We start from the raw sequence: 24931 nt of genomic DNA on the forward strand, positions 1-24931 counted from the left end.
CCTACGTAATTTTTGAATATTTGTGATGAGTACTAGTTGAACTGATATCTTAAAGATCACTTTTGTTCTTGTCGTACCTATTTTTAATTTTGCCACTGGAAAATCTTTTATTCTTAGTGTAGTCTGCTTCTTGCTGTCTGCATCTTGCTCTCTAGTATGTTGAAATAAAAAAAAGTTTCGAGTAGCAAAAAGCTTTAAACAGAGAGGAGTGGAAGGAAGGTAGGGAGGCCTTTGCCCTGCAGTGGGACGATCATGGCTGAAATCTAAATCTAAATCTACGAGTAGCAAAATGTTTTCGACACGTAATAATTCACTTCCTTCAAAAGGAACCACAAAATAACAAACAAAAACCTACAAAGAATATTTACAACTACTTAAACTTTCACACATCATTTCTGGTTAAAAAAATCTCAAATTTCTTAAATAAAATGAAAAACAATCTTACAAATACACTCCTACGCTTTAGATCAAAAGATTTTAACAAGCGCTTCTTATCAACGTAATCTTGCGCACGCGCCGATAAAAGTAACGTAATGCGTCGATATCGGATCACACACGAAGATCTGACGGTTAATAGATGAGGAAAGAACGTAGTAGAAGCTATATTTTTTGAAACTACGTAAGATATAAATCTTTTTAGTGAAGTTATGGTTGCTGAGAATGACTTTGTGAATGGGATAACCGTAATTTTGGATGAATTAAAAATATCGATTGTCGTCGGTTTTGCACTTAATATGGCGTCCCTTCTAATTCGATTGTTATTGCAAAGAAAAAGCAAAATAATAAATTACGAACATTCACAAAATGGTTCAAAAATACCTAGTTATACGAGTATGCTCATCGTAAAATGCGGAAATGTTTTTATTCTACAACATGTAACGCTCCTACACACCTTTCCACACACCTAGATATGTAATAAATGTACATCTTCACCATCTATCCCACACTGGATCAACAGCCTAAGATACTGTGAGATATAAGATTAGATTTGATCCAAAGTGATCCAACTATAACACGCGTTGAACCGGGAGCAGCCAGTTATCGAGTTATTGAAATATTTGGGAAACAAAAAAAAAGGTTTTAGTAAAAAACCGTGTAAGCTGTGACTGGCCGGTAATTTATGGGTTTTTTAGATTAAAAGGACAACAGTTTGAGAGTGTGTGGGAGTAGTTCTTTTTTTATTTTTAAATTTAAATGTAGAATATGATTGTGATTGGATGTTTTTGGTTAGATGTGTTCTATTGTGTTGAAGTTGCATAATGATGATGTTAAGCTGGGTACTCACTTGCGGAATAGCACGTAACGTATCAGATACAGTATCAATCTGCAAGTGGGTACGACTGGTCCACGGTCCACAGCGTATCTAGGTACAAGCCGACTTTCATACATGCGTACTGCCATCTGAACAGGTCCGCTCATACTGTTGTGGTTCTTTCCTCTAAAGACCACTATAGAATCAACTTGCACGGTTCTCTCACATTATCCTCTATTTCATTGTCTGGACTTTAAAAGAGACTATGACCTCTGAGTTTGTTTCGGCATTTCTTCTCAGAGTAGTCGGATAGGAAATGCCGGCCTCATCTAGCCATTTGAAATATTGACGTGTAAAAGTGTTATTTTATAACCTACTTACAGAAATAAATATCATTTCATTTCATTTCATTTCTTTGTGTTCGCAGTGATACCGTCACTCGGCGGGTCACTACGAGCTCGGTACGCTCCTTCTGCGAACGGCTCGCAGCGGGCTCGTGCCTACGTTCTCACTGGATACTGTATCTGATACGTTACGTGCTACACATCTAAGTGAGTACCCAGCTTTATGTAGTTTTTAGTTTGTTGTAAAAAGTCAAGTGGACGTTTCAAGTGGTAGCGTGTCTAGATAAAATGATGCATCATAATTATGTTACTGTGTGGGCGTTCTTTTCGTATACATAGAAATAATTAAAGTTAAAAAAGTAAATCGCTCTTACATATGTATTAATAGATATAAACGTATTGTATGCGGTTATTTTGAAGAGTAATTCATTGTAAGTGTTAATAACTGTAGAAAAAGTAATACATTGAACAGAGCATTAAATACTCTATACTTTGTTATTTTTGTAGACCTCTGCTTACACCTTTTACGATTACGATTAAAAGGTACAAAAGTCAATTAACCAAACCAATACATCACCTTAACACTGACACACTCAACAAGAAACCTTAAAACATTAACAACACAACACAAAACCCTACGACAAGCCATCATAAATTAACAAGAGAATACAAACAAAATATAACATTTAATAACTACCCTTAAAAACACATACACTCACACATATAAACAAAGAGCCCCATAATTTTTACCATAAGATTTATAACAGGCCGGCAAACTGTTCGCAACGGTTATGAAGTTATGGTATAGGTATCCAGCAGTAACGTATTATACTTGGTATTAACTTAATTGAATATTTATGAGAGCTGAGCTAATCGTTTTTGAGTTAGTTTTGCTTTGTTAGGTTAGTTCTGTTAAATGTGTAGCGTTGATGTGTTGAAGGATAATAATTTTGTTCATTTTGTATTATATGGGATTCTTGACCCGATCACACTAATATTATAAATCCGAAAGTTTGTTTGTTTGTCCGATAATGATGCTGAAACTACTGTGCGGATTTTGATAAAATTTCGTACCCAGACAGGGTATGAGCTAACATAGGTGATAAGACTTTTTATTATTTTTTTAAGCCACTGGCAGAAAAAGTTAGCAATAAACAAGCATCGGAGCATACTAAAATGGGAAGATTTCTGTTGTAAAAAGAGTCATATTTTGGCTTCATCTGCACCAGGCTTTATCACAAATAATATCGTGCTTTTTGTTTGTTTAGTAGCAATTTTAAGAACGCAAATCTAGTATAATTACGCCATTTCCTATATAGGAACATAACAGTGAAGCTACAGTACAACCAGTTAAGGAAATAAGAAAAAAGTAAACAACATTGAAGTCGTATACAACGTGCGAAGAAGTCCTAATATTTTAGTCATACGAACGCATTACGAGCGCCGGAGTCACGCCGTCTTTTTTTAATGATCGCGCTTTCAAAAACAAACGTCACTTCACAAAGAATAATTTTGTTTTCTCTCCCATCTCAGCGTCGCACTCACCTACATCAATACAAAAAATTTAAACACCCGAAGGCCCGTAAAAAATAATTGCACGGGCCCCTCCAACCCTCAGCGCCCTTTGAACAATCTCATTGACGCATTTCTCCGTCAAATGCCGAGGTTTAATTACGGCCGCCCCACTTACAGTTTTTCGACAACATTTTTGACGAAGACAACGTGACGGTAGCTTGTGTAGGACACTTGGCACGCCAAATATTTCGGCCCACTTCAGACCACCAGATCGCGGTGAGGGGGTTACGGAAAATTCTTTCGATATTTCGTGAGGTTAATGGAAGGTTTGCGGGCGTTGTACACTGGTCTTAAGAGGCTTGAAAGAAATGAGAAAAGGCTAGGTACGTATTATTTGGGAAAATGGGCGAGCTACGTAACAAGGGAGAAATATCTTCGTAGTTTTTAAGTAAAGCTACTTACAAGTTCCCCCTTTCATGTCTTGTAAGGACCTACTATAAGCTTATTTTAGTGATATTTCCAGTCTGTCCTATTCAATAGTAATGAAATAAAATCTCTATGAAATAAACTCATTTTTCTTCCAATTTCCAACTCAAACACATTGGATATCGACTTGTTTATAACGAGAAATCTCTAAATCACACAAATTGACTGACGGTGCCTTTGATTAAAATTATATTGCAAACAAAACTTTGTGTTCAAGCGAAAATAACTCTTAAACGTAGAGCTTATAAATGCAGATTAGGTTGCAGTTCGGAATTAAATGCTCTATTTAGCCTTTGATTTCCAGTTAATGCAAGTTTGTGGTTGGTCCATAATAGACTTGATTAATACTTTGAGATGTTTGATAGACTATTACTGAGGAAAAATAGAAATTAAGGAGAAAACAGCCTCACTGACGTCAAAGTTAGATATTAAAAATATATTAACTTAAAATAACGGTTTATTCAGGTAAATATAATATTAAGAAAAACTGTATACATGCGTAAATATGTTGTACTCTACTGAGTTACTACGCGACGACATCACGCAGCGTACTCGCTGCGTGATGTCGTCGCGTCCACGCACACAGCTTATGAGGAAGAGCCCCTCTGTGACTCGAAACTAGTTGAGCTTTACACAGTATATTTTTTTATATTTTAGTTAATTCAGTAAATTAAAACTATTGAATAGAACTGGTGAAAAGTGGGTCCTTACCTAATTAATTACGATTAATCTAAACCTAACCCTATTAGCAAAAAGTTATGTGATATTTTATTATAAGTACTCATATTACAATCACCATGCATTCAGTAGGAGCCATAAATTATCCCATAAACATTGGAATGAGTATTCAATTAATAATTATGTTAATTTAGTCAGTGTGTTTGATTTACGATAGATACATAACGAACCACATTTCAAATACATAGCAAATTGGTTTCTGATTACAAATCAGTGTTAGCAATGTGGTTTTCTTAATTTTAGTTGTTAAATATAATGTACATAGTAATAATATTGTTATACTAGCTACTTCCGCGCGGTTTCACCTGCTCTGTCCGGCTACTATTGGTCTTTGCGTGAGGTTTTATAGCCTTTGTCGATAAATACAATATCCAACATATAAAAATTATTTAATTGAAATCGAATCGAAACTACGAACTGCCTAGTGGGCTACCGGGGCTCCGGCTCGAAAAGCAGAAGTAGGATTGAGGTGGTTTTTAGTCAGTAAGAGCTGACAATTCTTCTCACCTCACCCAAGGTGGGATAATGTTATTGGATGATTTTACCCCTTCAAAAAAAAACGTAAATATTGAAACGGCAACTATAAGCCTTAGAGCAGTGTAGGTGTAAAACCTTACTTCCAACGCCTTCGACGAAAAATAGACCTTATTAATCTCGTAATATTTATATGATAATAAATAACCATGATTACAAGACAGAAGCTTGAAAATCGAAAGTCAAAAGTCAAATCTCATGCAAAGTCATCTCGTCACCCACTAACAATAAAAAATGGATTTATTTTCAACATGACGAAATAAACCGACAACAGTCGTGACAATAAAAATTTAAATTTACGTTAAATTTTATAAAAATAACGTAGAATAAATAGTAGCTTCACATTCCCGTTGATATCGCCTTTATTATGTTTTTATGACTATTTAATGCTTAGTTATTTATATTGTTATTATTAAAAAAAATGACATTAATATGACAACAATAGGTTTATATGGCGGGCGACAAATCCGTGGCGTCAGTTGTATTTAATAACACCTCTATATTATTATATGTCGTAAAATCGTTTTTATAAACAAACAAACAAACGAGTATCAGTAGTGCATTTATGTTGAAGTATTTGGTTGAGAAGTTCCGTATACATGCCTAATGCTTTTGTTTCGTTTTGCATCGCATGCGCATTGGAATCGTCTGATGTTTTGATTTTTTTAAAAGACATTTGCCACACTAGGATTTTGTCTTATATCGAAAGTGTGTTTACAAAGTATACAAGTTCAAATGCACATGATACCTAAACCCGGAACAACAATTTGTGGATCACACGAAGAGTTGCTCCATTCGGGAATTTAACACGTTCCACGTTGTGCGGCAACCGGTTGCCCAGCCACCGCACCAACCATGCTGTCTATTTAATTGAGTTTAATATAGTGTAATAAATACTAAATTTAAGAAATAAATTGTGGCACCAAATCCTTCTTACTTAGCTCTTATTAACTATTTTAAAAACCAATTCAATAAAAAACGTAGACATTTACTTGAAATTGTAGTAAGTCTGGAATATTCGACGGGTGATTAAAAATTAATCCGCAGTCGACGAAGCTTGTAGCGGGTAATAAAATTATTTCTATCAGATTTTATTTTTATACATTATGGAACTAGATGGAAGTTTATTATAATGATTTAGTTTAAATTTTAAAATAAATATATATATTAACTAGATTTTTTTATGGTAACTATAAGCCGGTAAACGAGCAGACAGATCACCTGATGGTCGATCACCATCGCCCATGGATACCAGAAACACCAAAGGCATTACTTGTCGGCATTTTGGGGTTAGGAACTTAAGGGTTGTTGGGGAATCGGGAAGAATAAAGTAATTAGGCCACCGGTAACCTCAATCACTCAATGAAACAAAACGCAAGTTGTTTTACGTCAGTTTTCTGTGAGGTCGTGGAATCACTCTGGTTTAGCCGGCCCATTCATACTGAAGCATTACTCTCTCACACTTAAGACTTATTTATATCTTTTCATATCTTGTATCACTGATAATAGATATCTTTAATCGCCGTCTAGTCACCCGTCTGCAACCTTACAAAGATCGTAAAATACATAGGTACGGGTTAAAATTATGTACATAACTTTAGTACTGAACTTGAAGTCACAATAATAGTAATATCGTATGTCTGCTGAATATCATTTATTGTCTCATATTTTGACATTAAATGATATTACAAAAAGAACTTGTGAATTTTCTTTGAAAGGTAAACGTCACGCGATATAGCGAGCTTTGGCTTTGTAATTCTTATTGCGGATTTAACGTAACGTCACCCTTAAAGGGGTAGACATTGTTGTCAGATTTTTTTAATGGGATAGGTCGGTAAACGACATACGGATTACCTGATGGTAAGCAATCAGCGCCGCTCGTAGACACCCGAAACACCAGAGGCGTTACAAGAGCAGTGCTGGCCTGTAGGGGTGTTAAGAATTTGAAGATTATTGGTTTAACGAGATTGAAACGATAATGTTTTCAGCGCTCTGATTGGTTAGTTCATTCGCGAGGGAGCTAGTAGTATGTACTAAGGGTATTGTACAAAGATTAGTCACAACATCTAGAAATGACTTATTTAAAACTTTATCTCCAGTCAAATAAAGTACAAAATTACTCAGACAGATTACAAAAAAAACTAAGGGTGTGTTAATGATTGTAGGACTTGTAATTTTATAACTGGTAGTGTCATACATGTTTATAGCGATAATCGAGGCTATTTAGGTTATAGCATGAACATATTACTTAGGCACGCTATGAAAAGTGTTCAAACTAATTCAACCTAAAAAATCCGTATACCTAATCCATTCTTTGGTAGTACCACAATATTTTGGCAACCATTTTCCCTAGCAATGATGGCGTTATTATTATACAGTTTCTTACATTATCCACGATGCATTAATCGTAATGCCTTTTATTATTGCAAGTATTCGTACGTTCCGGAGCTGTGCATAACTTAACTGGTTACCAGGGTTCCGGCTCAAAAAAGGAGTAGGAACGTTGTGGTCCTATGGTCACCAGGTTTCCGGCTAGCAGGAGTAGGAACGATGTGATTTTAGTCATTAAGAGTCTGACACTCTCTCTCTCCTCATACAATACAGTCGAATCAATGGATGATTTTCCCCACCCATAAAAAAGTTGTACATTTGCATTACAGAGACCATTTAGAAAATAATCTTGTTACCACAATGTAAGTACTATTAAATAAAGTAAAAAAAACTTTTCCATCAAAACACACTTCTAACTTTATGAAAATAAAAAAGTGATTCATAAACGCGTACTATCCGTCCATACTCTATTATTAAACCATCGAACGATCACACCGACAAAACTGGATCGTGTAATCATTAATAACACGCTACGATAATTAAAAAAACAACTACTTATCAAGACCACCAAGAAAATCAATTAAATAACCTTTTTCCTGTACCTATACAAATACTGTAACTGATTTTACTCATAAACTATCCGTGAGAGTATACTGTTTTTTTTTAAGAGAGGAAAATCATTCAATGACTTCTCCCGCCTTGGGCGAGGAGAGAGGGTGTCAGACTCTTACTGACCAAAAACCACCCTCTTCCTACTTCTGCCCTTCAAGCCGAAGCCCCGGTAAATACGCTAGGTAGTCCACAGCTCCTAGAGTCCACTGTTAGGTTCCAAATTTCCTCTACATAAGAGGGTTTGCTATAATCTCCGCGCTGGGTAGCTGGGTTGGAGATTGCAGCCTAAAAGGATAAGAACAATAAGGGGCGCTGACACCTTTGTCAAATGTGAAGTTCTTTAACTGGTTTATGACACCTACAAGAAGACAATCACTGCGTCGTGTGTCGCGGAATACTACTAATGAATATGAGCCCCCAGCCTGGCTTGAAACTAGTCGAGTTCTTGTGAAACAGTTACGTAAGTAAACCGCAAAACATAATGACGAGTATTGTACCCTACGGGAAGAGCAGAGGTGGTAATCCGTCACTATACAGGTAAAATATTTTACTCATTGACCTCCAAAACCGAACAATACATCCATAAGTAGGTAGTATAGATTAAATTTTGAAATGTGTACCCGAAAATATCATGTTTATTAGGTATAAATGTCGAACCGCGATGAGTTACGTCAGTAATGTAGTAAGCATCGTATAGGATCGGCCATACGTTAAGTCTTTGATGTATAATAATCTGCTGAAATAAAAAACGATTCGTTTATTTTAGGGATCGGTGAGGCGGAACGACGGTTGGAGAAACCTTTTTGGATAAAAAAAATATACTGTCTCTTTGATCGAAGGCTTGTAGCGTAAGCAGAGAAATGTTCACTTTACACTGATACCCAAAATCATCTCACTAAGGTTATTAATGCGAAAATTTGTGTTTGTGTGTATGTTTGTTACTCAATCACGTCAAAACGGCTGAAGGGATCGGGATGAAACTTGGAACAGGGGTTTGGGTTATGGTCTGGAATAACACATAGGCTAGATTTTATACCACGGGAATTTGGACGAAGTCAGGTAGAGGTTTAGTGGAACTCTGCCTATCCTTTTGGGAAATAAAAGGTATGACGACACGTATGTTTGTATCAAGTAAAAAATAAATAAACCTCTTATTTTTTCTAGCCCAAGGCGAAACATGTGTAACTGATAATAATACAAGACAAAAAATAATGAAAACCTATTACTAGGCCATCACAAAAATACCGAGGCTAAATCAAATATTTAATCTCGAGAGAGATTCTCAAGAGATTTCTTGAGATGTAACGTAGAAACTACGAAATTGACTTTGGCTGTAATAATAAGTGTCTGGAAGAGCGTGAAGGATGAATCGGAGTTAGTACTTGTATAGAAATGAAATACTTTTACTTATAACACGTTTATTAATTTACAGATGGAGAAGTCGTTTTATTGTAGTCGTGGTTTTATTTTGAGTACTGAATAAAAGTTAATATTGTAGCCTAAAAGCTTGTGAACTCCAGAACTTCATACTAGTCGTATTTGACATTATAACATGTACATATTCTACTCAATAATGTAACATTCGAATCTAATATACAGCCTGTAATGTCGCCTGTGACTCACCTCAGAACCTCTTAAAAAAAGGTAAATCAAAGATCGCTGTTTAGACCTTTCCGGTATATCGGAGACCCCTATCGCTCACGCAAATGTATTCTACAGCTGACTTATACGAGACAATTTTCCAAAAAAAACTAATACGTATCACACCCTATTTTTGTATATCATCCTAAAAATGCATAACTAACGCCCGAATACTCAAACGCTACTCAATTTTAAGTTGTACTTAAATATCGTGCTATCTCTGTCATTTTATAAGGAATTGATAGTGACAGAACTACATTTGAGAGCGTCTTAAAATTGAGAAGCGTTTGAGTATTCGGGCATAACACCGTCAGAACCCGCCATACATAATCCCACTCACCGATAGCTACTGCCCTAAGTTGTGCGCGTGACAAAAGCTAATAAAGCCCAGTACAATGACAATGGAATGTATGCGGACTCGTACCGAAGTACATTTTAGGTAAGGGCGCTTACAGACATACCTACATACGTATGTAGATATAGTATATATGCAAGGTTAATGGCGGATGTATATTTAGTGTTTAGTGTTGTATGCGAAAGGGTTTGTCGTGATATGAGTCGGATTGGTTCGTTGTTAGTATCTTATGGAGTTGAATTTGAGAAATGGTATTTTTAACCGACTTCAAAAAAAGGAGGTTCTCTGTTTGACCTGTATGTTTGTGCGCGTTTATCTCGCGCTTGCACTAACCAATTTTGATGCGCTTTGCAACACCGTATTTTTCAGACTTAGGCCGTTTTAGGGATATTAAAAAAAAAGAATGGAGATCGATAAATAAATTGCAGGCGGTTTCCTTTTTGTTTTTAATCAAAAGAATTTATTGTTATTAGTATGTTGGGCCACATTAAATAACAATAGTATATATTTTTAAATATTAGGCAAACAGGGAAAATAAATAAAAATAATTTTACACCTCACATGAGTTTACTAAAGTAATATAAAAGATATTATTACATATCATAACCTAAATATATTCTAATATGTATCCCAATTACTTAATAGACTTAATTACTTACCTTTTCTAAAAACCTAACAAACTAGACCAAATTCACAATGAATGCACTACTAAATCCAGCCTCTATACAATAAATAACAAAAAACAAATATGTCCACTCAAAATGTCAATTTAAATAATAAATGGACAGTGGCTTTATTAACTGCACACACCAAGAGATAACAGTCAACATAAATATTTATACTTAATTAATAATTCTTGCTAACTGCGTCTGAACACGCCTTAACATTTTAACCTTTTTTTCAACTGGCAACAATGCCAATAGCTCAAGCAGTGTTGCCATGTCTTTGTCTATATAACTCATTATAAACATTATGGGGTTGTCAGCGGTTCCGTTTTTAATGATAATGGTATTTTTTCTTATGGTAATGTTGTTGTGATTTGTTGCATTGGTTTACTGGGTTTGAATGTCGATGAATAATAATTTAGTTTTTTTTTGTTTCAAGGGTTGAGTTGAGTCTTGAGAAGAATTGAGTTATGATTTTGGAATGTGGTAAACGATGAACGTTTTATGATCTTCCTATTTCTTTGTCTGTTATTCTGACCCGGTTTTTTATGGTATAAGCCGGTAAATGAGCTGAACGATCACGTGATGTCAAAGCAATCTCTGCCGCCCATGGCACCTGAAACACTAGAGGCGTTACAAGTGCTTGGTGTGATGTAAAGGTTGTTTGGAATGGGGGATTGGAAAGATTGGTGATTGATTCTATCTAAAACGTCTTTTCGCGATTTAGTTTAATCCTAGAAGATATTTTTAAGGAATTTTCCATGTTAAGTTGCTTTTTGTCACAAATTTATAATCGCATTCACAATGTTAATTGTTGTATACAATATCTAATATACATACTCAAATATTTTTATTCACCCCTTTCAAATTTTACAAGTTCAACCTCCAAAATTACAAAACAGTTCCTGTAATATATGGATCTGTAATTACAGGTCTGTATTACAGAATTAAGTATATCATATATAACATGATAACGTATCGCATTAGTATATATAGGTCACTGCGCCGCCATAAATATGGGTAATCAACTGTGTTTGTGTGCGATTCCAATCTTGGAAACTATTTGTTTGCTACTATTATTTGTTTGTGTTTATAATGGAAGTAATAGACCATTAAAATATGTGTTTCGATTAGTACTGAACTTAAATATGCAACGTTACGTCTTTTATCCTCGAAGGGGTAGGTAGAGGTGCACATTACGGCATGTAATGCCACTGCACGCCCACTTTTAACCATTTCCATTATAAGTTTCATGTAATAGGGGGTGAGCCTATTGCCATATACTGGGCACAATTCCAGACTCCTTGCTACTACTGAGAAATTTTAGAAACACCTTGTTCAGCTGTCGCACTTGCGACTACTGCGAAGCTATCTACTAAAGTCTACTAAACTATCTACTAAGTCACGAGGCTATCTACTAAAGTCTACCAAACTTAAAACTATGATATAATGTAGATAATGGTCATCACCATCGGTTAAATGCTAGCATGCTCTAAGTAATGTGATAGCACTTATGAAAAAAATATAGAAGATTCAGTAACGATCTTGAGGACAAAAAACACGTTGCCATTGAAGCTAATGCGTGAGTTTGTGTGCTATGTATAATATTGTATGTAAATATTTATCCACAAGAGTCGTAATTTCTCATATTCACAAAACAATACGCTCTTTTCTTCTGTCTTGAGATTACCTGGTACTTTGTTTTTAATGTTATATTATGCTAACAGTTGGTATTTTCTCGAAAACATCTTCGTTTTCCATATTTCTTAGTAAACCAACGCTTACTTTGCAAGTAGTAGCTACATCAGCACAATAAGGCAGTATACAGACCAAAACTGAACTAATTAATTCACCAAACTCAGAAGTAAAACGTAATAACCACATTCAAATAAGAAAAAGAAAATAGAATCTTAAAACCAACGTGATAAAGCACACAATTACTCCACACACATGTGTCAATGCCCCATTTAAAAATCACAGGTCTACCCTTAACATATTACCTCGTTTCGTATGAAAAATCTATTTTAATTTGAGTGAAATCGAGTGCATAACTGAGCAACGAGAATCGAATCAAGAATACGATTGAATCGATTTGTACAGTTCATTTGATATATCATTGGTTTAGGTCACGAGAGCACTATGTGTGAGATACCTATTGACATTTAAGTTCTCACTTTGTCTGAAATAGGTATAAGAGAGGTTAAGTGGCTTTTAAGGTTATGTCGGAAGTGGATTGTTTAAAATTGTACCTTAGTCATGTTAAGTTATAGTTCTTTATCAATAGATCTAGTCAAGGACTGTTTTGTTGACTGTTTAAAAAATAAGTGTAATATTGTGCAGTCTAAAATATGTAGGCTTGTCCTAGCCCTCATCCTGATGACCTAGGTAAGCTATCACACAACACTTAAAACTATAAAATAATTGGTGAAAACTATATATTTTCACGTCTGCAATTTTTAGACACCTGACACTTTTAAGAGTTCAAAATACAATACAAGTACAAATGTTTTTTACATAATATGTTAAACGGTTTCAATGGGTATGCTCATCAAGAATAAGAGAGTGACCAAAAATCAGATTGATCTGTCGTCAAGAAGGGGCAGAAATTCAAATACCTAAATTTGACCTAAACAAACTGGTCAAGCTAAATAAAACTGTTTAAAAATGACACTCCTTCTTCACGAGACGAGGCTAACTATTTTTATAACTTATATATTAAGTAAGTGAGTACTTAGAATTCCAAGATGGCTGAATTTTTAGTGTACATTGTAAGTGTACTTGGAAAGTCTAAGAGCCTCACTAAAAGCCCTTTAATGGATCTCTGTTTTCAATCCTGAGGTCCAAATGAATATTTAATAAATTACTTTGTTATCAACGTTAGCGTTGTAATCCACGTTTTAAATTATTTTACGCGTTATTTAAGATTATGTCGAGGAAAGTTTGTGATATGTGGGTAATGGTGTTTGAAAATTTTAAATATTTACAAACGTAATTGTTTCATGAGTGAACTCTACTAGTTTAAAGCCATACCAGAGGCTCATATTCAAACGACGCGATGAATGTCGCGCTTTGTAAATATGCTACTGTCAGTCGTGGCGTCGTGAGTCGCGGAAAGGTGCTCATGCATAAATATATACTTACAACACTCATGGACACCCGAAACACCAGAGGCGTTACAAGTGCGTTGCCGACCTTTTAGGGGTTAGGAATTTAAGGGTTGTTGGGGAAACGGGGATTAGGAAGATGGGAGGGGGATAATTGGGCGTTTGTCGCATAGAACTCATACATCAAAACACAACGCAAACGTTGTTTCACGTCAGTTTTCTGTGAGGCCGTGGTATCACTCTGGTCGAACCGGACCATTTGTGCCGAAGCATGTCTCTCCCACACTTAAACTACCAAACACTACGAAAAACTTTCTTAAAACACATTAAAAATGGTCGGAAACACATCTACATAAATTATAGTCGACGGTGTGTGTTTAACAGTAAATATTAATTATCTCAAGTAAATGAACCTTCAATTAACTACTGTTTAGTTAATTGATTAGTTCTGCTTATAATAATATTCACTGTTTGTTTGAGCTCAGTTTCAAATGATATATGGTCAATTGGATTTAGTATAAATCTTCTATTACTTTATATTATGTACATTTTGATATAGGATTGGACCGCACGGTTGGTGCGGTGGCTGGACCGGCTGCCGTGTAACGTATTGTGGGTTTGATTTCCGCACGCATTAATACTTTGATCCACAATTTGTTGTTACCTTTTTGAACTTGTGTGTTTGTAAATACACTCTTGATACACGAGAAAATCTTAGTGCAGGGTAAAGTTTAAAAAAAATGTATATCAATCATAAAAATGCTGATTTATTGTTAAAAATAACGACTAATTATTAGGCCTTATTTGCATACGGGTTTGCTATAATCTCTTAATTTGGCATCTGCCATGCGGTTACATTATCCAATCTGGGTTGGAGATCGCTGTCAGGTATATCTTTTATAAAATTTTATTTTATAACACATATCATTTAAAAACTACGTTCGAAACAAAAGACGAAAGCAATCGACAGATTCCATCAAAATATTGTTTTCGAAGTAATTGACTCTACAGCCTCCATAGTCTCATACTACCAATTAGACTACAAGTAATAGGTGCCTACAATCTACACTATATGCCCCAATACAAGATAATATCGTAGCAATTAAGCATTGATTATAATTGGTGCACTGAAGCAGTTCTGATCATTATCGCTAAAAATCATCGGGTATCTACACCCACGCTTCTATTTGATTGATTGCACGGTATAATATTGAAATTTTGAGCTCAGAGGGCTTAGTATAAGTTCGTTTTACGTTTAACAAGAACGAAATGAAAGCGCATTCAAGCGCACGCAAGAGTTAGGATGAGGTTTCTTGCTCGTTCTTCTCCATTCAAAGCTACACTTTGGAACGAGCACCTAGCTTCACTGACAGACAGACTGATGTACAATTCAATTTGACGTTTCAAAAGTGCCTAATTAAGGATTAATTGAAATAAATGTTTTGTCTTTGACTTTGACATTTGGCGCTCTGATTTGTTAGTTCATTCGCGTCGTCCAATCAGAGCGCCGAACGCGCTCTCGTTTCGTTTAACGTAAAGCAAACTTGTACTAAGGGTACAGAACTTCGGATGAATTGATGAGACACAGATGTGAGGTTTGGAAAGCTGCTTTATTTACTTGCCAATAAATAGTTTATTTAGTGATTAACATAAACGTGATCTGATTATTTTTTAAGTATTTTAGTGTGTTTAGAGCGAAATTTACTTGATTATGGTTTAGTTTTGTTCTTGTTCAAAAAAGATTTTATCAATGATTGAATGAGACCTAAATGAATTTGTTACTAGGAGATCAATTTAGTTAAAGTTGACTGTATTTAAATTCTTTATAGTTATAAATATTAGACTGTACTGAGTATTAAGTAACGAATGGAGTGTCTTGCTCGTTCTTCTCCATTCGAAGCTACACTTTGAAACGAGCATCTATCTTCACTGCCTTTTCTTTATTTGTTAACATTTATTTTAAGTAAAGTACCCATTTATGATTTAATTGGAATAATTGCTTTGATTTTAACTTTGTATTTTTTGATTCCATAGCAGCTGCAAAGAATGCTAGATCAAGATAGTTTTTTTTGTCTCAAAGAAGAAATGAAATCTCAAGAATGTCTTCTTAACACCTCCATGTACACAATGGTGAATCCGACCACTAAGCCCATAAAACCTCATCTATACTAGTGCAATAACATGTAAGTAGCTCAAATATTCATGTTTAAACTATAACTCAACGGAAGACACAAGACGCTATCAATGTTTCTTACAAACATTTTTGTCAGTGACAGATAAATTATGTACAGCTACATATTGAGCTATACAAAACCAGCATAACTTGACCGTTGAATGTGTAGAAAGATCGTACAATGGGAGATCATGGTAAACTGGGTTCTTATACATGGAGGTAAATCATGTCTGTCTTCTTTCTCTCATGGCCGAAAAAAAAATATGTTCGAGCTATACATAACCAGCATAAGCTGACCGTTATATGTGTAGAAAGATCATACAATGGGAGATCATGATAAACTGGTTTCTTACACATCAAGTCTGTCTTCTTGCTCTCATGTCCGAAACCCGTTCATTTCCATACCCTACATATTTAGATTGCGTGAACTCCACATAATTAAAAAGCGAGCATCCAATCCACATTATTGGAAGGTCGATATGAGAACTAATGAAATGTAACTATTTCTGTGCATTTAAAACATTCGTTAATGCTTTTTTTATTTTCATTAATGTTTATTTCTCTTGGTGAATGTTTGTTTATGAGTTTATTTCTCATGTGAACTGGTTTCTGCTATTTTAGATAGTGTGGTGTACAAGTTGCGGTAATTGGCTGTTTTTGCTGCTCTGCAATTTACGCGATAGACCTATTTAGAATCTTAATTTCTAAAGCACTGAGACAATTTTCCATCTATTTATACAAGACATCTAGAAATTAATGATCTTGGCTTAAAATAGAACACGCTCCTCAAACCCTGTCAATCAATTTAACACCTTATTCCTTAAACATCAAGACCGAATTTCAAACTCACCTGGTTTATCAAGGTCACTCAAAAACTCCTCAGTGTCCGTGTACGCGGTGGTCCTTCCTAAGGCCGCGAGGACCGCAAGCCAGGCCCACGCGGCACATTTGAGCCTTGGCCTTCTCATGGCCTTGGATGGCCTGTGTGGGCCTCACTCTGACATCACGCACTACACTACACTGCACTACACTCGCACTTTACACTAAGTTGCAGGGTCACCTGGAAAGAGAAAAAAATACTATTAATAAAATAATATAATCAATAGTTTGTGGGATTCTAGTGCTGGACTATGAGCCTTATTTGCAAAAGATGGGGTTTGCCTTATGGCAAATCCTTTGTTTTGATAAGATTTAATAAGGTTGTTTTATTTAATAAGATTATTCTTACAATACTATTGACAAGAGAATGGGTGAAGTAAAAATTATAATTCTATTCTGCAGCCGCATTAAATAAAATAAACATGGAACCTATCTAATATTTACAAAATATAAGGTTCTAAAAACATAATTTTTTACACTACATTGATAATATAGCTTTTAACTAAATATCTATTTAGTTGAAAAAGGGAGCCTAAAACCCAGAACGAAATAAAAAATTCAAGGCCAAAATAATAGGTACTCGTAGCAAGCTAATTCTAAAAATCAATCATTCGGCCACTGAAACTGCGCAGTGACCTTAAAACACCCAAACATTGTTAGTTAATCGAAAACAACAAATAATTTATTAGTTTACTGTTAAAAACACACTGGCATACATACACATATACAATAGTTTTTTTTTGTCCGACGTGAAATTGGTAGGCCAGCCCTGTAATTGATTTGATTACTGAAACAGCTGAACTGAACACGCACTTGTTTTGTTTTTAATAATAAATAAGTAAATCGGTAAAGTGTTGTAGGTGTAGTTATAGCAAGAAGGAACTAATGCGTGAAGGACGATAGGTAATAGTAATAGTATATAGTACTATTGTACTCAATATGAACGTATTTATAGTTGTAAGGTTTTTTTTTGGAATAGTTGGCAAACGAGCCTATGGGTCACCTGATGGTAAGCGATCACCGCCGCCCATGGACACCCGCAAAAACAGAGGAGTCAATTGTGCGTTGACGGCCTTTTAAAAAGGAGTACGCTCTTTTCTTGAAGGTTTGAAGGTCGTATCAGTTCGGAAATACCGCCGACGATAGCTTTCCATTAAAGTTTGCGATAAGATTGTACTATGAGCTATAATTATTATAGCGTTTTCTGGAATTAGCGTTAGTTGTAGGTAACATCTCACTCGTGCCACATTTATTCCATATATTTATTTAAAACACTCTAAAATTATATTTTTAAACATTACTTATAAAAATAAAAAACAAAATAACATTTAAAAATATAAAAATAGGAGCCGACCAGTAGCGGGAGCATGGTCCAAGCTACCGGTGGTTAGGGCTCCAAAGACAGAAACCTCCTCACAATACGTGCCGTTTCGAGGAGTACTGCCTTCTGCATCAGGCCCTTGATCCATCCGCCCAACCCCAGCCTTCTAAGGTGGTTGTCGAGGCTGTTGGGTATTAAACCGTTGGCCGACACGACTATCGGCACAACGATAGCCGAATCCACATTCCACATGTCGACAACCTCGTGAGCCAAGTCAAGATATTTTATTTGTTTATCTTTTTCAGCTTTCACGAGGTTCTCGTCATGAGGGATGGTGATATCGATTATCATCGTGCGGCGCGCTTGTCGGTCTATCACCACTATATCAGGTTTGTTGGCTACAATAGTCCTGTCAGTGATGATAGATCGATCCCAGTACAACGTGATATGGCCGTTTTCGAGAACTGGATCGGGCGCATACTTGTAGTATGGAACCTCAAACTCAACAAGTTGGTAGTGCAAAGCAAGTTGCTAGTGGATAATCTTGGCCACCTGATTATGTCTATGCAAATATTCACCATTAGCCAAACGACCACAACCAGAAATTATATGTCTTATGGATTCACCAGGACTATGACATGCCCGACATATGTCAACGGTCCCATCCTTAATAATATATTTCCGGTAGTTATTCGTAAGGATAACTTCGTCCATAATTGCACAGACAAATCCTTCAGTTTCTCCAAAGAGATTACTGAATCGTAGCCAAGATACGGACGCCAGAAAATCTACACTGGGTCCATGAAGGGCCCGGAAGAAGCGTCCATGGAGCTCCTTGCTATGCCATACCTCCTTGCGGTCATTGACGCTTAGTACCACAGGTTTGCGCCAGTTCTCTTTTGCTAAAGATAGTGGAGTGAATCCATTGTCCACTGCCGCTACTTCTCGATGCATACCCTCGTTTACTTTCAGGAAATATTCCCTGAGGTTGCACACCTCACGGTTATGAAGGGTCTTAGCATTTAACAAGCCTCGACCCCCACACTTCCGCGGGATGTACAACCTCATGATCGATGAACGAGGGTGATGCATACGATTTGCAGTCAGCAGTGTTCGGACTCGCCTATCCAGAGTGTCAAGTTCAGTCTGAGTCCACTTGAGTATACCAAAAGAATACATTAGAACCGGCATGACCCAACCGTTATAGGCTCGCACCTTGTTTCCGCCTGATAATGAACTTTTCAGCACTTTATTCAGGCGGCCAAAGAAGCGTTCCCGTAACGATTGTTTCATGTCCGGTCCATTAATGCCTAATCCCTCTGACATACCCAGGTACTTGTAAGTATCATTTGCGGAGAGCGCTCTTAGTTTTGTGAAATCTGAGAGTTCTAGACCCTCAGATTCCACAATCCCTCCTCGCTTCACATGCATGACAGCACATTTATCTACTCCAAATTCCATTTTGATGGAACTACTAAATTTTTCAGTTATTTTCAGTAGTTCCATCAGTTGTTTGTTATTTGGAGCAAACAACTTGAGGTCATCCATGTAAAGCAAGTGGGATATGACTAGACCCCTTCTCCGCAAAGGATAGCCTAGCCCTGAAGCCTCTAATAAAGTACTGAGAGGATTCAAGGCCAAGCAGAACCATAGTGGGCTCAGACTGTCACCCTGGAATATTCCTCGCACTATCCTTACAGGTTCTTCACTCCCTTGGATTTGTCTACATCCCGGATAGCAAAGCACAGTACTCCATTGCCTCATACATGACTGCAAGAAGGCGCGTAGAGTTGCATCTATCTTATACAACTCCAGCACCCTCATGAGCCATGTATGTGGCACAGAGTCATATGCCTTTTTATAATCTATCCAGCATGTAGACAAATTCTTTCGGGACCGACGAACCTGTTGGCTTACAACCATATCAATGAGTAGCTCCTTAGTTCCACGAGACCCCTCCTACATCCATTTTGAGATACAGACATAATGGAATGTTTTTCAATATGTTTTGTTATTTTTGTTCTCAAAATAGATGTAAGAAGTTTATAGACCGTTGGTAAACATGTAATTGGTCTATAATTTTTGGGTTCAGTGGAACTACCTGATTTATGGAGCAGATGGGTAACGCCTGTTGTTAGAAATTGGGGCAACGATCCAGCTTCTAAAGCTGCCTGGAATTGCGATGCTAAGCGAGAGTGTGAACTGGTGAACCATTTGAGCCAGAAGTTGTGCAGCCCGTCTGGCCCCGGTGATTTCCAATTTGGGACCGAACAGGCTGCACTGCTCACATCAGAGGAGGTGATTATCACCTCCTCCATCTCTGGCACAGTTTCACACCTTCGCTCAACATCACAGATCCAGTCATCCTCTGTGTGGCTAACAGGCACCGACCAGATGTTGCGCCAAAACCACATTTATTTATTATTAACGCTGAAAGCTAAGATATATCAGTTTTTTTTTGGCATGAGGCTCTATACAATTATATGTACGTTTGTTATACAAATAAAAAAGACTAGAATATTATATGATTTTACAAATAATTAATTAGAACCATTACCATTTATTAATTGAATGAGCTGAAAAAAAACGTGTGTGAATTCAGAATTGTAAAACCTCAAAAAATCTGAGCCGACCTAAAAATGTGTATGTGTATGTAATCATCGAGCTATAAATAACTAAAAATCACGTACATTCATGGAGAAAAGCTCTACTAGTTACCCTGATTTTTAGTTAATTTAGTATGTCTCACGATAGCTATTATAAAAAATAGACCTAGAAATAAATTTTGAAGCTATAGTTCCAGTGTTAAATACCAAGAAAATGTAACTTTCCACAACTCTATAGTTATGGAAAGTTTTCCAGAAAGAGATTACACAATACTACATAATATTATTATAACGTTTTTCCTGGAAAATTTCGAAAACGTAATTCCTTCCTTACCTCCCGTAATAAGGTTAAACATACAATAAGTTATATAACAGTTATCGTTAAAAATGAGTTGGCACTATTTCCTGAAGCCTTTGTATTTCCAGTCGGGGTCCTCTGAAAGAGGGTTCTTCCCTCTGAAGATGTGATATGTTGACATGTAATTGTCAGATAAGAGCAGATGACAATACAATCGAATATTTGTCATTTGTTGAAGAGTTTTCGAGTGATTTGATTGTTTGTAATTTTGTTATAATAATGTATTACAAATACAATACTAGCATGTTTAATATAAATGAGTAGATGGATCACCTGATGGTAAGCAATCGCCACCGCCAATAGACACCCGAAACACCAGAGGCGTTACAAGTGCGTTGTCGGCCTTTTGGCTTTGGGTAAATCAGTAAAAGTCTCAGAAAGTCGTTAGATTCAGGTCGCTTCCAACTTGATTTGGACTTTAATAAGTAAGGTTCAGCAGTAGTGTTGGATATCTTGCAATTGATATGACCTTGATGAAATCGAAAAAGAAAGTTTAAGGTGAAGATCAGCTGGAATATGTCCACTGAACTAGAACATATGTCTGAAGTTTTAGGTAAACGACATATATCTTTAGGGACCTTTTTACGGGGGATAATCACCCATTGACTTATTTCGCCTTCAGCGAGGCGAGAGGGAGTGTCAGACTCTTACTGACTAAAAACCACCCCGTTCCTACTCCTTGTATTCGAGCCCGAGCCTCGGTAACCGTCTAGGTAGTCCGCAGCTCCTGATTAGACATCAGCCCTACTGGGCCTCATCTGTTTAGGTTAACCTTACACTTACAATCTTGCTCCCAAAGACCTATAAAATCCTTTACACAGACAACAGATTTAAATACAACAAAGCAAAGTTACGTAATATTAGCGCCAGCATCAAACATGCAAAATGCAAATATTCTCCGACGGACCCTAAAATAAAGCCGTTACAGCGTAGGGTTGTCTAAACCATTTGTATTCCCAACCACACTTCCAGGGTTACCAACGATGTTATCACGTTTAGATATTATATTTGCAAAACTAAAGGAAATGGGTATAAAGAGTATAGTGTAATTTGAGTCTTATATCTTTGGGAATTAAATCGCATCTTTCATTCATGCTAGAAGAGTCTAATCGATAGTAGGTACACCTCCTTTTTGGTTACAATTTTGAGCGTCTACTACTGCTCACCCCACCACCAGCTCCGCGGCTGACCTTCATAAATCTTCATAGTACAACTCCCTGAAGCATTTTACAAGTTATCGACTGAGAGAAAATTGGTCATAAAAATACCAATCGTAAGACAGTCTGACTAAAAATATCTCATACTGTAACGTCACGCCTGATATCCCCGTATGGTGGACGTTATGGTACGTAATATAATGTATAACCGCCTTACACCACTTGAGTGATAAGTCCCATGTAATAGGGGGTGAGCCTATTGCCATATACTGGGCACAATTCCAGACTCCGTGCTACTTCTGAGAAAATTTCGAAAGACCTGAGACCCCTTGTCCGACAGTCGCACTTGCGACCGCTCGACCAACGAGGCAGTCTCTCTATTACTGTAGTTCTTTATATTTTACACTAAATAAAGAGTTACATTGTTAGACTACAAACTCAACTCAGTTAACATAGTGTCCGGACATTGTTTTTTTAAAATCTGAACAATACCAAATGAACTGGGTAGTCCCTGTGTTGAGATGGGTACATGAACCCTTGTCATTTGTAGCCTTCTAGTCTCTCAGGGAACGTTTTTTTAGGGAACTAATGAGTGTCGGTCAGTGTCCATACACGCCATACTAAAACACCATTTCTAAATTACCAAACGGTCTAGACAAGCTGACGTAGTACTTTTTGCAAATTGAACTTTCAGCTTTTTTACAGCCAAAAACAGGACAAGCGTGGGATTTATGTCTTATGTCCTAGTACCTAACTCACGACTTGTGTCAGGTTACGCTGAGAATGTAGCCCTTTTCAATTTACTTAGAGTGATTCTCTGGGAGTTTCTTTTCTTTATAGATTATTTAAAGTCTTGTTTGTTGTTGGAGAAAATGGGAATCACGTGTAGAGTTTAAAGGTGAACGGTGGAGTTTGGATTTAGGAGACAATTTTGTTCTAAATATGTTTCTTGTGAATGATTATTTAAATATAGCTCTAAGAAGATATAATAGATCTAGACTATACATAGATATCCGGAGCTAGGGACTACCTAGTGGGTTTACCGGGGCTTCGGCTCGAAAAGCAGGATTAGGAACGGTGGTTTTAGTTAGTAAAGGTGTGACACTCCCTCTCGCTTTCCCTCACTCAAGGCAGGAGAAGACATTGGATGATATTCCTTCCTATTGTCATTTATAAAACCATTTTTAGCGTTTATAACAGCAAATATAAGATTGGAATTGTGGCATAGAAATTAAATTGTGTACCCTACGAATTTTTTAATTAAAATCACGTTTTAGAAATCATCATTAATTGTAATCTTAACGAGAAATAAAACGTCAATCGTTAAATTCACAAAAATCCACTCTCGAAGCTAAACTCGATTATATTATTTACTCATTTACATGCAACCTATCAAATAACATTCATACAACCTAATAAAAAGATAACATTAAAAGAAACGCGACTTTCAAAGTGTAATATTGAATTTTCATATTCCATTCCCACGACTCAAGCATGACAAAGTAATTTAATATCAACTTAATAAACTCTTAACATAGGTAAGTGATATTTAAAATTTAAAACAGTCCCTGAAGAAACGGAATAATATTAGCTGACATTAAAATGAGGTGCAAAAAGTTCGTTCTTATTCAGGGCCCGGTTTGCGAGCGAATTTTCCGCGGCACTGCCGAACGTGGGTGTGTTACACTGATAGATAGGCTACGATTTTATTCTACTATACTTTTTTTTTTCTGGAATAGGTGGAAAATGAGCAGACGGGTTACCTGATGGCAAACGATCATCGTCGCGTAGGGACACCCGCAACACCAGACGAGCCATAGGCACGTTGCCGGCCTTTTGGGGGTAAGGAATTTAAGGATTGTTGGGGAATCGGAGTTTTGGAAGATTGTGAATGGGGTTATTGGGCTTCCGGTTACTTCCTATATGATAATGAAACACAACGCAATCGTTGTTTCAGGTAGGTTTTCTGTGAGGCCGTGGTAATCCAGTCGAGCCGGCCCATTCGTGCCGAAGCATGGCACTCCCACACTTTTTCGAAGTATCATCTGCAGTAAGAGCAAAAAAAAAACATTTACGTTACACTTGACTTAAACCACAAACCAAAAACGCAACACTTTTCTCCAAGCAACTTCACATTCAACACAAACAAAATGAAAACGTAATTTGCTAGAACCACGATAAATATTGAAAAGCAACACAAAACATCATTATTAAAACATTTTAAACTCATTCAATATTCATTAAGTAATAAAAAATCGCTTACTCACAGCCCTGGCATCGCGCAACATTGGCACAACCCTTACAAAGCCGCATACATATTAATTTAACAACCTTTTAAATGATTTAGTGCGCTATATTTTCACTTAAATTAAGGGTTTCATACTAAAATGTTTGGAAGTCAGCATAATCGTAACCTATTGTAAAATTAAGCCAACATAAGCTAAATCATTTTTACTGCGCAGTCCGACTCAATTTTACGTACAATAAACTTTTGATTCAAAACGAGTTGTGTATTATGTATTATAACAGTATAACAGTATTGCGTTCACCTCAAACGTAAGTAATAGTTCTCGTAAAAGTATATTTTAGGATACCTGCTTTAGGAAAATGGGTACAATATTATGTGGTTTACGATATAAGTAAGTATGGAAATATGAGCTTTCTTTCAACAGCAGTTGGGATTGATATTGTGAATCACGTCCAATGTAGCTGAAACCTATTTATCGGCAACTGGGTCAGGTATTGTAATGACCCGGTTCAGTTCATTTCTGAGAATATCAAATTTCTCAATATTCCTGTCTTTAGCAGCGTTCGTGATGGACTAAGTGAAAGTTTGGATGGATATTTATAGGTATTTTAC

At 36.4% G+C, this 24931-nt stretch overlaps 1 protein-coding gene across 1 annotated transcript in view; it reads right to left on the reverse strand.

Annotated features, from left to right (window-relative positions):
- Positions 1-24931, reverse strand: part of LOC118275455 (hemicentin-1) — a 296991-nt gene that overhangs the window by 137913 nt on the left and 134147 nt on the right. The window contains exon 4 of the mRNA XM_035593419.2: positions 16601-16810. Within this exon, the coding sequence (XP_035449312.1) occupies positions 16601-16718 (118 nt within the window). The 5' untranslated portion in view covers positions 16719-16810. The remainder of the gene's footprint in view (positions 1-16600; positions 16811-24931) is intronic.

Source organism: Spodoptera frugiperda, chromosome 8 (assembly GCF_023101765.2).
Source record: "Spodoptera frugiperda isolate SF20-4 chromosome 8, AGI-APGP_CSIRO_Sfru_2.0, whole genome shotgun sequence".
In the NCBI taxonomy this organism is placed as follows: Eukaryota; Metazoa; Arthropoda; class Insecta; order Lepidoptera; family Noctuidae; genus Spodoptera; species Spodoptera frugiperda.